Source organism: Pholcus phalangioides, unplaced genomic scaffold (assembly GCF_987345545.1).
Source record: "Pholcus phalangioides strain wild (caught in Gottingen) unplaced genomic scaffold, Ppha-v1.0 ptg000021l_1, whole genome shotgun sequence".
NCBI lineage: Eukaryota > Metazoa > Arthropoda > Arachnida > Araneae > Pholcidae > Pholcus > Pholcus phalangioides.
The window spans coordinates 11,891,842-11,906,871 of record NW_028301614.1 but is presented as its reverse complement, the minus strand read 5'-3'; the positions used below and the strand labels follow the sequence as shown (position 1 = coordinate 11,906,871).

Here is a 15,030-nt window from a genome sequence, read left to right as displayed (position 1 = left end):
AAAAACGCAGAACAAGATGCATATAGTATGTGAATATATATTGGGAAAATGTCTAGTCTACACCCGTTATGAACGCTCGTGTGTCGTTTATGAAGTTCTTTTGATGAAGTGAAGTCATTGAAATATCGGGAAGAGAAATCGAGCGAGGGTTAAAATTATTGTGGGGGGGGGGGGGGGGGTACACCACACACACACACACATAATCGCTATAATAGATAATACTCCTGTAGTTTAAAAATAATTTTTTGACAGAAGCAAGGGTTGCTGTGCCACAACCATGAAAATGTTATGAATATTCAAAATGATATAACAAAATAACAAATCAACTGTTTCTTCCTGCAAAAGGAACCCGAAAATATTCTCGCCCTGCGTTTGGTAATGGTGACCCTGAGTTCGGTTACCCACTCTGCACCATTACGACCCGCAATATAGACATTCCGACCGAAAGCCGGGTTTTCCAAGGAGCAGGTTCTCTGTGTTGCGTGCAACGTGAATCGCCTAGCGCGACACGCCGTCCACTCACCAATGGGAAAAGCGGTATGACTGTTTTCGTACAGAGCGAAACACGCCTCACGCCAGCGTTTTACGGCAGGCGTGATTAGCTGACTGCTTTTGGAAGAGTCAAATGCGTCGTGTGCCGCGCGTTTCGCCGATCTTCATTTTTTTTTTGTGTTTTCTTGACCTTCCTTTCTGTCTCCCTCTTTTATTGTGCAAAATGACAAAAGTACGTTGATATGCAAACGGAACATAAATAATAACGCCACGCTAGGAAAACACAAACGCGTAGTGCGATAAAGTTATACGGTTCATGCGGCGCAGAAAAACCTGCTGCTAGGAAAACCCGGCTTAAGGCATCTTTCACATGGATGCGAGTCCGGAAGAAGTTTTAACAATTGGAATATACTGAGCCTTTCAGACGAGCCGAAACATCTCCGCACCTAGGAAATGTTCATGCGGGTCCGGACGTCGTCCGCATGTGTCAAAAACTAAGTGCTGGCTCCGCATCCGCACATAGAAGTTTTGACAATTGGGTTATTCGGGTCTATTCACACGATGCGGAGCGAATTCGTCCGCATCTTTGGCTACTTTTTAAAGATTATTTTGCACGGAATTTTTTAATTATTTGCCATAAATACCCTTAAAAACACAATATGAAGGTGCCTGTTCATCAAATATGATGTACCCACATACGTCTATCCCTCCGTTTCCTTCTGAGATGGAGATATAGCAACTTTAACTGCCTTTTGTCCATACTTTGCAATTTTATACAATAAAACCTGTCAATAACGGCTACTGACGGGACCAATATTATAAGCCGTTCTGTTCATTGCCAATGTTTAATTGACTACATACTTTAATAACTTTTAAATTTAATTTAAAAAATCTCACTGTTTTCTTTTTACATATTTGAAATATTATTTTAAATTTTTTTAATCTTTTAATTTTTTTAACTTTAAAAAAATACTTTTAATAAACAACGTTATCCGCGTACGGCGTTCACTCAGGGCCGGATTAAGACGTTTGAAGGCCCTAAGCACTTGAATATTTTTGTTATTTCCCCCGATACCTACAAGTATATTTTACTCGATATTCAGTCTATAAACTGAAAAAAATGAAATTTTATATTTCAGAAGTGACTAATCTAAGGATAGGATTTCACTTTAAAAGGTTTATGAAAGTTATTTTATAAAACTTGAAAAAAGCAACTAATAAATTTATCAGTTGCATTCGAGCAAATGCAACCGATTAGCTCATTGGTTGCATTTTTAAAAGAATTATTATAAAATTTTTGTAGTGCACTCAGGGCCGGGATTATACTATAAAATTTTATAAATGATCTTTTATAAAAGTTTGAAATTTAACCAATAGGCACATCGGGTGCATTCAAGCAAATGCAACCGGTGATCTTATTGGTTGAATTTTTCACGTTTTATCAAAGAGCTTTTACAAAACTTTTATAGTGTAATCCGGGCCTAAGGCTGGTATTACCCTAAAAAACTTTGATTAAAAATTATTTTATAAAACTTGAAAAATGTAACCAATAAACATGTTACATTCGAGTGAACTTAACTGATCCGCCTATTGGTTGCATTTTTCAAGTTTTATAAACGAACTTTTATCAAACTTTTATAGTGTAATACTCGCCTAAGGCCGGTATTACACTATAAAAGTTTGATAAAAATCCTATTATAAAACTTGAAAAATGCAGCCAATAAGGTCAACGGTTGCATTTTCTAGAATGTAACCAATAACCTTATTGGTTAGATTTTTCAAGTTTCATAAAATGGATTTTATCAAACTTCTATAGTGTAATACCATCTAATTTAAAGACAGAATTGGGATGTGAATATTTCTAATCACAGAAATCTTGAAAGTCTCCACCACCCCACCCCCCCCCCCCCACACTTTTTTTCTACTTGCAAATTTTTTCATATCCCCTGAATTTTTTTTTTTTTTTTTTTAAATCGAATGTTTTTGGATTGGATTTTTCGAACATTGGATGTTTTTGGAATTTTTCTTTCATATTTTTCCGAAAAGACAGATTTTTTTTTCAAAATCTTTTGAAAATATTTTAAGACATTTTCTCATAAATAGACTTTTATTTATTCTGAAATTATTTCTTTTTATTAATTATCAATTTTTATTAGTTCTGAAATAATTTTTTTCTCTTATTCTGAAAAAGTTTCTGCTTAATTACTAATTAAATTAATTATTTCTGAGATGATTTTCAAACTGAAAGCACCTTGAATGATTCTGTAATTATTTATTTCTGTAGTTATGCAATTATTCTTTCATCGATCATGAATTAATATCTATCAAAAAATGCAAAATTATTTCTGTTTGATTTATAAGGTTTTTTTTTTTTTTTTTCATTTATTCTGAAATTATTTGGTTCGAAAATTTTAAAATTATTTCTTTTAGTAATACTGAATTTTCATAGATTTTTTCTGTAATCGATTTGTTCTTTTATTCATTCCGGAATTATTTCTTTCATTTATTCTTGAATTATTTATTTCATTCTTCAATTGTTCATTCATTAATTCCGAAAAATTATTTCTTTCATTTTTTTCAAATGTTGTCAACCATTTCCTGAAAAATGATCGGTGGGCCATGACAAAAAGCGCCAAGAGCCAAATGTGGCCCCGCGGGCCATGCGATGAAGACTTCTGGCGTAAAGGCTTAAGACACACACTTGTTGAATTCGAATTTCTCAACGAGATGGCGCCACTATTCCGTTCTTATAAGTAGTTTCTGTTCTGGCATCATTGAAAATCTAGGGCGAGCCCAAACCAATGACTCACTTTGTTTTGAAATTCGCTAGTCTGCTCGCAATGTTGTGAATCAGATGTGCGTGCTTTTTACAGGAGCAAGTAATAACACCGCATCGACTTTTTTTTGGATTGATTGGCAGCTTTGATGCATGCCGTAGCATTGGATTGCCGCAAATATTTTACAGAAGAAACATTGGAGCTTGTTCCGTAGCTTTGAGAAAGGTGAGACGGAAACTTTTTTCCTCCTGGACCTTATCATCAGCTGGTCGTTTTTTTTTATCCACACCGTTAGGACAGGTGCTGTCCCGCGTTCATCAGTCTACCTTCGACCACTATAGGGACTACGTCACAGGTTTGTTACGCTTAGTTTGTTTTGCAGGAAGACAAATATTAGTTTGAAGAAAAACTATCTTTGTGCTTTGAGTGACTTTTGTTCCAGTTTTGGAGCCCTTCGTTGAAACCATAGGCGCCAGAACCTAGATGCTGAGGCCATTTGCTGAGTTCCCCCCCCCCCAATAAATTTTTGAGGAGGCTGAGCCCCCCCTCCAATAATTTCTGAAAAAATAATGCAATGCACATTTTCTCTGCTACTTACGCGCTTGAGCCCCGTTGCTGGACGACCAGCCACTTTTACTCTCTCTCCCCCCCCCCCCCCCCGAATGTTTTCTTCATGTCAGTGCCTCTGGTTGACACGAATCGAACTTTTGAAAGTTTATTTCCATGAAATAACGTGAACAGGGATCAAATCTGAATACTGTGCGTGATATACCTCTAAGATCTTTTCATCAATTTATATTCCAATAATGTGTTAACAATGGTGAGGGCAGGGCCGTCTTAGAGCATCGTTAGCCCCCGGGTGAAATGGATTTTCTGCAGCCCCCTCTACCTGGCTCGAAATGCTTGCCTATCAATTTGCATGCTTACTCTAAAAATGTTTTAATCAGATCTAATTTTCATGAGGCCATGGCCCCACATTCTGCTGCGGGGGTGAGCTCTAGGTTAAGAGCTTTTGCGAACTTCTCGAATTTTAGTGTGGGGGAAAAAAAGGTAATCGTCCCGGCCCCTGTCAGCCCCACCCTTGTGTAGGCATGCATGAGGACCTCTCTGCACTCTCTGGGTCGTGCCTGGGTGGGCTTATGCATTAAGAGGGCACTGGGTGAGGGTCGTTTTAACACAATTGGGTTGAAACTGCCTGTGATATAGACGTGTTAACCTTTTCACTACCAATTTTAGAACCTGTGTGTCACGGTGGGAGTGAAAGGGTTAAAGGGCGAGTTCAGTTGGGAGCAATGTATTCTGAAGATTTTTTTTATGACGAGTAATTTCACTCCTCTCCCAAATTTTGAGGGGTATTTTTAGAAAGTGAGGTGGGAATTTTTTAACGGTGAAAAATAATTTTAAATTGGAATTGAAACACCGTGAAAAACCATATGAAACATGTAGCCTATATAAAATTCATGATACATAAATGAAAACATGTCAAAACTTTCAAACGTTGAAAAATAAAGATAGGTAACAAGCATTATATATATACTGGGATCAGAGCTAAGTTACAAATGAGACTGTATAATCAAGTTGGAGCTTCTGAACTCTTGTTATACTATTAACGTTATGTTTATTGTCTTGTACATATATTTTCAAAAAAAAATTCAACCTAAATTTTGAGCATTTTACCCCCTAAGAAAATTTCAGAAGGGGGGATGAAATACGCATTTATATGCGTATTGGCGAACGCTGGTTGGGAGTCTGTTCAACGGACCCTTCGTAAAATACAAATCAAAGAAACCATAAACCATAGTTTCCCAAACTTTTTGTTCCATCACCCACTTCATCAGAATTTTTTTCTCTCATCGCCCCCCAATTCAAGTGAACCCATAGGATCCTATGTTAAATCCGTAGCTTCTATCGCCCCCTGGACCATTCCATTGCCCACCAGGGAAATACTGCCATAAACTCTAGATTGCACTAACTGCTGGACTTATAACAATATCTTACTCTTGGACAATGCCGGGGCCACGCGCTTATTACACCTGTGCGTTAAACGTCAAAAAATATTAATCTTTCTTTCGTTATAATTACTGTATCTGAATCACCTCTCTTCGCACTGAGCATGTTTAATGGAGATAGGTGTTGTTTGTGTGTTTTTTTCATCAGCTGTATAGGGAATTTATAAAACGTTGCTGATACAATGAACTTCAATTTTTGTTATATGATAACAAATATCTGGGGCAGAGGCGAATTCAACGGCGGGCTCCCCGACATCTGAAGGGCCCCAAAAACAACTTTACTCTTTTTTTCGAATTTAAGGGGTCAATGTTTTCATCTGCGCCTAGGGCCCTCACCCGACCTTAATTCACTTCTGATCGGAAGGGGGGGGGGGGTATCATCATTGCTCTGAATAAGAGTTAGTTCACGTGCGATGTTTTTTTTTGTGTGTTTGATAGCATCATATTTGATGAAACAATTTTTCAATAACTTCGCCATTAAGAAAATACACAGAAGATTTCTCCAAACTGAAGTAATTTTCACACACTGATTCTTTTCTCCACTCACCTTTCAAAACAACGAATATTTCTATTCTGTATGTTTTTATCTTCATTTTAGTACTTAATATTGAGATTTTATTCGCATCAGGTAAGCACACTTTCCGTATTCGTACTTTAGTATTAAATTATTTTTTTGCATAGTATGACACCAATAACGTTTTGTAGTTTTTAAATTCTTTTGAGCGTAATTCCGCCACTTGTTACATTGGTGACCGCGTAGAAGGCTAAAAATCGACCTTTTTTTCCCCCTCCCCCAACTTTTTCATTTGCTGTCACAATGTGTATAAGCATGCATGTATGAATATCTCCGTATGCTGTTGATTTCAAATTGGCGCGAGGCCATTGACCATTTTGTCAACATCCGTTGTCAGCTTTACGTTTCATTTTTTTTTTTTTTTTTTTTTTTTTTTTTTTTTTTTTTTTTTTTTTTTTTTTTTTTTTTTTTTTTTTTTTTTTTTTTATCTTTTCGATCTTCACTTGAATGTATGTGCACGATCGATTCGGCTTGCTGAATATAGTATTATCATATCGTTTTTTGAAGAGTTCGTGTACTTATAAAGTCAATTTGTACTTTATTTCACTAATGTGTTCGTAACACGCGGGATTTTTTTTTTGGCAGTTGTCATTTTTTTTTAATTTGTTCTAGTAATTTTTTTTCCCGTATTTGAGGTTATTCAAAAAAAATTTTTCCTCAATTTAATAAATAACAAACGTGAATATCCCAGGCAACTGCAGATTTAGTTACGATGCAATGGAACTGCATATGCTGCAGCATTTGATGATGAATCTTTTATTTTACATTCAAATGGTATACCAGTGTATCAAAATATAGAACTTGATATGAATTTCGTTTTACTATATTTGGTTTTTTTTATTAATCTGTTATGAATAAATCGGTGGGGGGGGGGGGTGGCGGCTGACGTGTTTTATGTTGAGAGAGAGCGCATGTGTTTCCCGGAAACCGTTAACATGAAATGGCCACCACAACTCCGGGGCCACCTGCGACTTTCCTCAAAGATTTCTTCCGCTCTGGTGACATCATCATTGCTGCCCATTTTTTTCCCTGGGTTATTCCTGATTCTAGCCTACAACACACCCAATATCAATATTGACGTCTTCTCGCATGTTGGGAACGGACCCTCTGAGACTGTGCTTTTATTACACGATAGGTATAAATATTTTTTCCCCTCTCGTTGCGCCATCAGGGCTTATGCTAGAGGGTGTGGTGCTGCTCTCTTTTTTTTTTTCATCCGCATCTTTGTATTATCGTACATGAAGGAACTACCTTCGTGCACTAGCTTATCATCCGAAGCAAAACTAAATCGATGTTCAGCTTAAGATTACGAAGGCACCCTGAATTGATGAGGCAACTGCATTTCTCGGGGAAAAAAAGCAGATCGATTCAGTAGTACTATATTATTTTTTTTATATCGATCATATAAGTTGCGAAACATTTGTAGGTCCTGTTATTTATTTATTTAGATGACATACAACGTTGCTAATCGTCATACTGACCGATTACAAAGTCATTTAGTTGTGTTCATGTATTCATCGAGTGTCTGACCAAGAAAGTTCACTTAAATTTTCATTAATCTGATGTTCAAACTTGAAAACAATCTCACGAGATTTTCGCGGCCATCATTTGATAAAAATTGTTTTTTCGGGTTCGAAGACCGTCGTCCGTTTGAGTTTGTTCAAACGGACGACGGTCTTCGAACCCGAAAAAACAATTTTTATCAATCTCACGAGACCTGCACATTCTTCAAAGAGAATTTTTTTTGACTTGGATGCCACTATCATGAACCATTTGAGATTGATATCCACGTACGAAAATCAGGGTTTCTTTTATATCTGAGCAACTAATGCTTAAATCCGATTTGTGATTATCATTAGCAATTCGAAATTCATCTCTTTTAATCTCCCTTCTTCCGCAGTTATCGGTTATCCAATCATTTGAATGCATTATTAAGAATAGTTTCGAAATTAAGATTTTCTGTTTATCCTTCCTTTATCCGATCACTGTAACCACTTTTGATTCATTCTTTGTCTCAATTTTTTTCTCATTATAGGTGCACCCAGAGCACGGTGTCTGTGACGGCAGTGTGAACGGCAGGCGCTACTTCCAGACAGCCAGCAACAACGCTGTCTTCGTCGGTATCAATAGGTTGCGTTTGCATCTCCGGGGTCACCATCGCCATCACCACGGTTCCCACAGTTTGCAGCACAAGCGCACCAGCTCTGGCAGTAACAACGTGATGTTGGAACATCCTCAACATAACAGAATAGGTTAGCCGCATTTTTTTTTTTAATGATAACCATTTCGGAACACTCAAACCTACTGTGTACTATGTATGTCAGCATACATAAAGCGCCAGAATATGCCCCCCCCCCCACATAATTCAGGAACGTACAGTACAACGCATCTCCCTCACGCGCACGCCCTTGAATCCCGTATATACGGGACTTCTGGTAACACTAGTCCCCCACCTCAATTCTCTCCTGGTGCCTCTTATCCGCATGTACCGTATATGAAGTACAGATAACTGATACAAAGCAAAGATAATTTCGGAAGGAAAGTCACATTCCTCTGTGGAGAATATGCTGTATTTATTTTTTGCGGGAAATATTAGTTTGAAGCATTTTATCACACCTCATTTCATTTAATTAATAACTTGTTTATATATTGTTCAGTATATGCATATACAGAGTGCATAGGAAATTCTTTCAACCTAAAACAACTTGCGAATGAAGAGAACAACACTTATGCAACTTAGGTAATGGGAAAAGTGATCACGCTCAATCAAATGCAGGAAACAGCATAAAATATGCGTTATTGAACAAAAGTATAAAAATTAAAATTTGTTTACTTCTCCTAATTGAAAAATGTCAATTTTCAAGTTTTCCTCCTTTCTTTACAGAAATAAATTCACCCTATTATATTTGAAAGAGAATTTGTCGAGATATTGATAAAAATGGAAAAATGCTTGCTTTTTGAGTTTTTACGACCATCTCCGTATTAAGACTTAATTTAGACGTTAGATCGTGAAAAAATAGTAAAAAATCAAGAAATGCAATCGCAGATATCTCGCAGAATTTTCATTTCAATTTTTCTAGGTAAATTTCTTTAAGCGTATGTAAAAAAATTCGCAAATTTTCTTATCGGGTTGGCTTTCTATGGCGCTAGGTAAAAAAGCTATTACCGTTGCAGAACATCGTGTTTCAACCAATCAAATTGCCCCTTTAAAAACTCACCCCTACCAATTTTTGTTGAAGCTCTTTTTATTCGATTCTTTTGACTTCTACAGTTAAGGCGAAAAATAATGAATCACGTGAAAGTTTCGTGGTTTAATTTCTCCGTTCTCGGTCGTTGTTCTTGCTAACATAACTTAGAGGTTTTTCACTCTATAAAAGTGTCCGCCATCTACACTTGCATGTCTGGCACAGAAAGTAAAACACTGGCAACTTTAATAATCGTTGCGTGGAGGAGGTGGGGAGAAAGCAAAATTGCCGATGTTACCAGATGCCCTCGAAACAACAAACGTTAGCGATGTGTTTTAAAAATAGCTATTTCGATCGAAGATATATAGCAAAATAGTGTCTTCAAAAAAGCACATTGTAAGTAGGCATATTATTGTAAGAGAGATTTATTGTTATATCAAACGTGGTTGTAACAAGGTTTCACTGTTTACAGGGTGTCTGCTCATATCGTTATTCATTATGTAGTTTAAATCTTAGTCTTGGAGGTATGCTTCCAATTACAAAAAGTTTCAATTTTTATCCCAATTGTCTTAGAAGCCATTTAATTAAGTAAAAAAAATTAAAGTGCAAAAACGTTTAAAAAAATTTTTTTTTTTATTCCTTAATTCTTATAAGTTAATTCTAATGAAAGAATGACGTCACTCTTCGCTATCCATAAGAAGGTTTTTAACAACTGGCTGTTGCGAAGATGAATTTTCTCTTTCCAAAAATTCATCTTCGCAACAGCCAGTTAAAAACCTTCGTATGGATAGCGGAGAGTGAAGTCATCTTTTCATAAGTCGCCATCTGGTGGCAGCGTCAACAGTTGTGAGCTTGACCTGAGTCGAGTCCGGCCGTCCATGTACGGTCCCTTTCAGTGCACACGAGCTCCAAGGAAAGATTGAGAGATTCGTTGCCTTTGTAGTCTAGTGCGTTTACCCGGAAAGTGAAAGAACGTGTGTCCGATTCCCCACAACGCCAGTTGAATTTTCTTTCTTTCCAAAAATTCATCTTCGCTACAGCCAGTTGTTAAAAACCTTCGTAATTCTTATGATCTTCATTTACTGACATATGAAACAGAAATGTTGGCATTAAGAAATCATACGAAGTATGAAAGCCTGGATAACTAAGCGGAGATCGAGATGTAGTTCGGAAAGAAAATTCACATTCCCCTGTAACCATTGAACTACAGAGGACAGACATCTCGATCTCCGCTTGGTTATCCAGGCTTTCATACTTCGTATGAACAGCGGAGAGTGACATCGTTTCTCTCTATATGTTGCCATCTGGGGGCTAATGTCGTAAGAGCTATTAGCTGAGCTAGGAGGCTGTCAATGCGCAGTCCCATTCAGCATTCATACATATGCTTTAAGGAAGGAAGGAAAATGTCTTTCCTCTGCAGTTCAATGGTTAGAACACTCTCCCGGACAGTGAGAGATTGGTGGTTCGATTCCCCACAGAGGAATGTGAATTTTCTTTCCGAACTACATCTCTATCTCCGCTTGGTTACCCAGGCTTTCATACTTCGTATGAACAGCGGAGAGTGGCACCGTTTCTCTCTATTAAGAAATCATTTTCTAACACTGGGTTTTCTGAATTTCACGTGTTTTTCCCATCTGAAAAAACGTCATTCCGACCAAGCTCTAAGACACTATAAAAATTTATACAGTATCCGATAACCAATATAATTTTCTTTGGATTTTATTCGATGGCATAACATTTATTTATGCAATATTGTTGGTCTTTTCAAAGACCTATATAAGAAGACGCGGTTGATTTACACAAAGATATTTAATAATATTTGACAAGAAATCAGACATCGTGGGTAGTTAACAATAGTGGGGGGGGGGGGGGGAATTTTTCAATTCAACTATGGTATTAGTAAAGAAACTGTATTTAAAACAGTCTGTAGAGGCAAAAATAGGTTTTAAGTTTTTGGGGTGGTCACGTCTATTGGAAACATAGGAAGGCTTAGTCAGAATACTGGACGTATCGAAATTTAGATGACCACGAGTAATCTTATAAAGTAGAGCTAAGCGAGAACTAAGTCGGCGAGTAGCGGGTTTAAGATTGTAAACTGAACTAAAAGATGTCCAGTAGTCATGAATAAAGCAGGCGGATTTATTTTGGATAGATTCAAGTTTTTCGATATTACTAGAGGGGGGGGGGGGGTCCCAGACTTTAGCTGCATTAGAAAGAACGGGAGAAATACAAGTTTGGCAGCAGAGAAGTCGGACGCCACGAGTAGAATGTTTGAGGTTGCGGCGAAGGAAGAAAAGTTAATTGAGACATTTCTGGTAGACAATAATCGATGATTATTCCAATGTAGAGAGAGGTCAACCTATATTATGACACCCAGATATTTTAATTGAGAAACTTGATTACGTTGGAGAATTTCACGATCGGACTTGTGATTAATTATGCGGTAAGTTATACAGTCATCAGCAAAAAATCTAATGGTTAAGTTGAGGGGTTTTAGAGAGAGAGATCGTTTATATATATTAAAAACAATAAAGGCGAGAGGACCGCTTCCCCGAGGACTACCTGACTTTCCTGTCGAAAATGGTGAGTCATGGTCGAAAATGACAGTTTTAAAATGTACAAACTGTTTACGATTTTTTAGCAAAGCTTCTCTAACCATTTGAGCAATTGTACATTCAGACCAAGATTTCAAAGTTCAAGTCAAGTCTGTTGTGAGGAACTTTATCGTAGGCTTTAGAAAAAGTCAAGATGATATCAGTTTTTGTAATTTGTTATCAATGGCTTTGGAAAGGTCATGGATGAAAAGGTACAGTTGGGATCGTCTTAATCCGTGTTGGTTGGGAAAGAAAAAGTTAGTCTAAATGGACGCGGATTTCCTTTGCTATAATATGTTCGAACATTTTACAACAGGATGAAGTAATATATATGTTGGTCTGAAGTTAAGGGGTCGGAGAGGGGACTGGATTTGTATGTAAATGGGAATAATTTTATCGATTTTCCAATCGGTCGTGAGGATGATGGTATTTAGTGAATTACAAATACAAATACAACACCACAACAGGCAAACTGCCCAACGAGGTGGCTGACTTAAGAACATCATGGATCCCCGAACCCTTTTTTACCCTACCTACTACTGCTACACCACACATGCACCCCGCCCACAACCCCCCCCCCGCGGAACCCCCAACGAATCGGTACATGCGGGAATGTGCGTGTACGTGTAGTGAAACCTGACGTGAAGTTTTTTTTTGTTTCTCTGTAATGCTTGTTATGTGTAGTGCTGCCATCTGCCACCAGTTTTTCAAACTATGTGTGAAGTGTTATGATTGAATGATTTTTCGTTGTAGGACTGTTGCTCTCTGTGGCGAGACTTTTTAACGGGGAGATCGGCTCGCATTTGTGCCTTGAAATTGGGAACCACAGAAAACCAACTTCAGCCGACCACCACTGTGGTGTTCGAACCCGGATCCTCGCATCGCGAGTCCGTCACTATAACCACTCGACCACCACAGCGGCAATTTGCTCAAAAATAAAACAGGCTGGGGAATCCTGGAACCAGGTTGCCGGGGCGTGTGACTGGGGGCGCCTGTGGCCGAGGAGAAACACTTCTTTAGTGAGACGTTAAATAAGATTAGAAGATAGTCGGAGTTTTCTTCAGCGCAATATTTGAGAATGGAGTTTGAAATATCATATATCAATGGAGTTTGAAATATCATATATAATTTAAATTTCGTAACTTTCTAAAAGTATTTTTATTTCATTCAAATGGCTTCTAGGACGATGCATGACAACATATTTTTTGTATTGGAAGCCTCATAAAAAATTTATGGTTTAGAAAATTAGCTATTAGTTAACAACTGGAGTGGTATGTATACAACTGTATATTGATGACAATGTTAGCTTATTCCTCACGCACTCAGATTTTCGTCGGCAGCCAAACCGCAGTTGTGAGGAAACATCGCTGAATTAAAAGTGATTGCGCGTGACTATTCTTAGCCGGTCGATGGAACGTACCCCACAAATCCGCGATTCTTTAACGTTAATTATATATATTGTCTACTCTTGTTGGTGGATTGGATACCTCTGGTCATCTATCATTCGGCTTGGACATTCATTCGTCTTTTCATTTCTCTAAATGTCAACGCGATGTAATAAGTGGATTGGGCCCGTGACGTGCATGCGATGTTTTCCTTTCTGGTAAGATATCAAACTATTCGCATGCATCCATACAACATGGTTTTGATGTGGAGCTCCTGCATCTGTACTGTAGAAATAACCGGCCACCACCGCCACTGCTTTATCCGCCATCGAGTACGCGTCCAACTACTACTTCAAGGATCATTTTTGTTGGCACGAAGGAGAATTTTTTTATACAATGATGCAATCGTGTTTTGCGTGTGCTTTTCGGGGCTTCCTACACATGATCCCCCCCCCCCACACCTTATCTTTTTTCTGCGTTTGTGGCTTTGGTCCAATTCTTCTGCTTGGCTGCACCTCTTACTTTTATGTGTAACACCACCGTGCGTTTTATTTATTTTTTACGTTCTTTCGTGTACATATCTATACATATCATCAACGCTTTTCATAAGACTGCATCACCCGCACAAGATTATGCACGCCAGCCACACATTCACCGGAATTTCTCGGCTCGGATGTAATTTGTTTGCAGCCGCCCAGTATCTATTCAAGTACTGTAGTAGTAGTTGCAGCGATCAGCTTCAAAAATGCAATTAGAAAATGACCGATTGATCATTGGAATATCACGAATCTTTGCAGAACCTCTATAACAAAGGCGCCGATACGAAAAAAATATTGTTGGGGAGAGGGAGACGCCAGACTTTCCAGCATTCAAGGATTTGATGAGGATCGTATATTCATAGATTAGAGGTCATTCAAGTATTACGTCAGCATCGATGGGGGAGGCGTTTCCAATTTGCTGACTTTTAATGGCAAGGGGGTTTGGATGATGCTTACGTCATCAGCAACCCTTTATGAAGATATGAAATATTCTTAATGGCATCTTATTTGGTGCGCCAAAAACAGAAAAACCTATCGATAGTTATTGGGCACCTGAACTGACATTCTCTCTATTGATAAGTCCCCTACAGAGCCACTTTAGTGACCTCAAAATGTTTCACGGATCCGTCAAGTGCTCAGGAAATATGTCCGGGCCGCTTAAGTGCTCTGGAACTGTGCCACGAATTACTCAAGTGATCCGTAATTATGCCACGGATCACTTAAGTAATCTGGGAATGTTCCGCGGGAAACTTGAGTGATGTAGAACTGCACTGGGGGCCGCTTAAGTGCTCTAAAACTGTGCCACATGTCACTGAAGGAATCTCTAAATGTGCCACGGATTTTTTTAAGTGTTCTGGAACTGCGTCGTGGGTTACTTAAGTGATCTTTGAGGCCTAATTGAGTGATCTGAAAATGTGCCACAAGCCATTTAAATTCTCTGGAATTGTGCCAATGGTCATTTAAGCGATTTGTAAATGTGCTGCTTAGTTCATTTTTACAAAATTATGTTTGAGGGGGCAAGCCACATCAGATAACCTTCAAGGCCACGTTTGGAAGAGAGCTACTCTTTCTTTCAAATAGCGTAAAATATGTAATTTAATTGTAAACTCTAATTTCTATAGTATTGTCGTAATTGACTGGGGGGACAAATAAATTATGTTATGGTCTGCGTGTCAAGGATTTACCATATAAGGCTTAAAGGGTGGGTCGCAATGAATTTCTTAAAGAGAGTTTGAGTTCTTACCCTTTAAATAGCATTGAAATTAACAGAAATTGATTATAATAACATATAAAGGTATTTTCTTTCGAAAATTTAATTTTTTAGAAAAATATTTTTTTCATTGAAAAAAAAAATTTCTTGGGGGAGGGGGAAGTGCTGACGATATTTTGGTGACGGTGAGGGGGGTCAAAAATGGCTAAAAATATGCTGACGTAATACTTGAACGGCCTCTTATTGGGGGGGGGGGAGCTCAAGT

The 15,030-nt window shown here is 38.0% G+C and overlaps 1 protein-coding gene across 1 annotated transcript in view; it reads left to right on the top strand.

Moving 5' to 3' along the window:
- Window positions 1-15,030, top strand: part of CYLD (ubiquitin carboxyl-terminal hydrolase CYLD) — a 104,249-nt gene that overhangs the window by 37,712 nt on the left and 51,507 nt on the right. Inside the window, exon 3 of the mRNA XM_089249100.1 lies at window positions 7,888-8,104. Within this exon, the coding sequence (XP_089105226.1) occupies window positions 7,888-8,104 (217 nt within the window). The remainder of the gene's footprint in view (window positions 1-7,887; window positions 8,105-15,030) is intronic.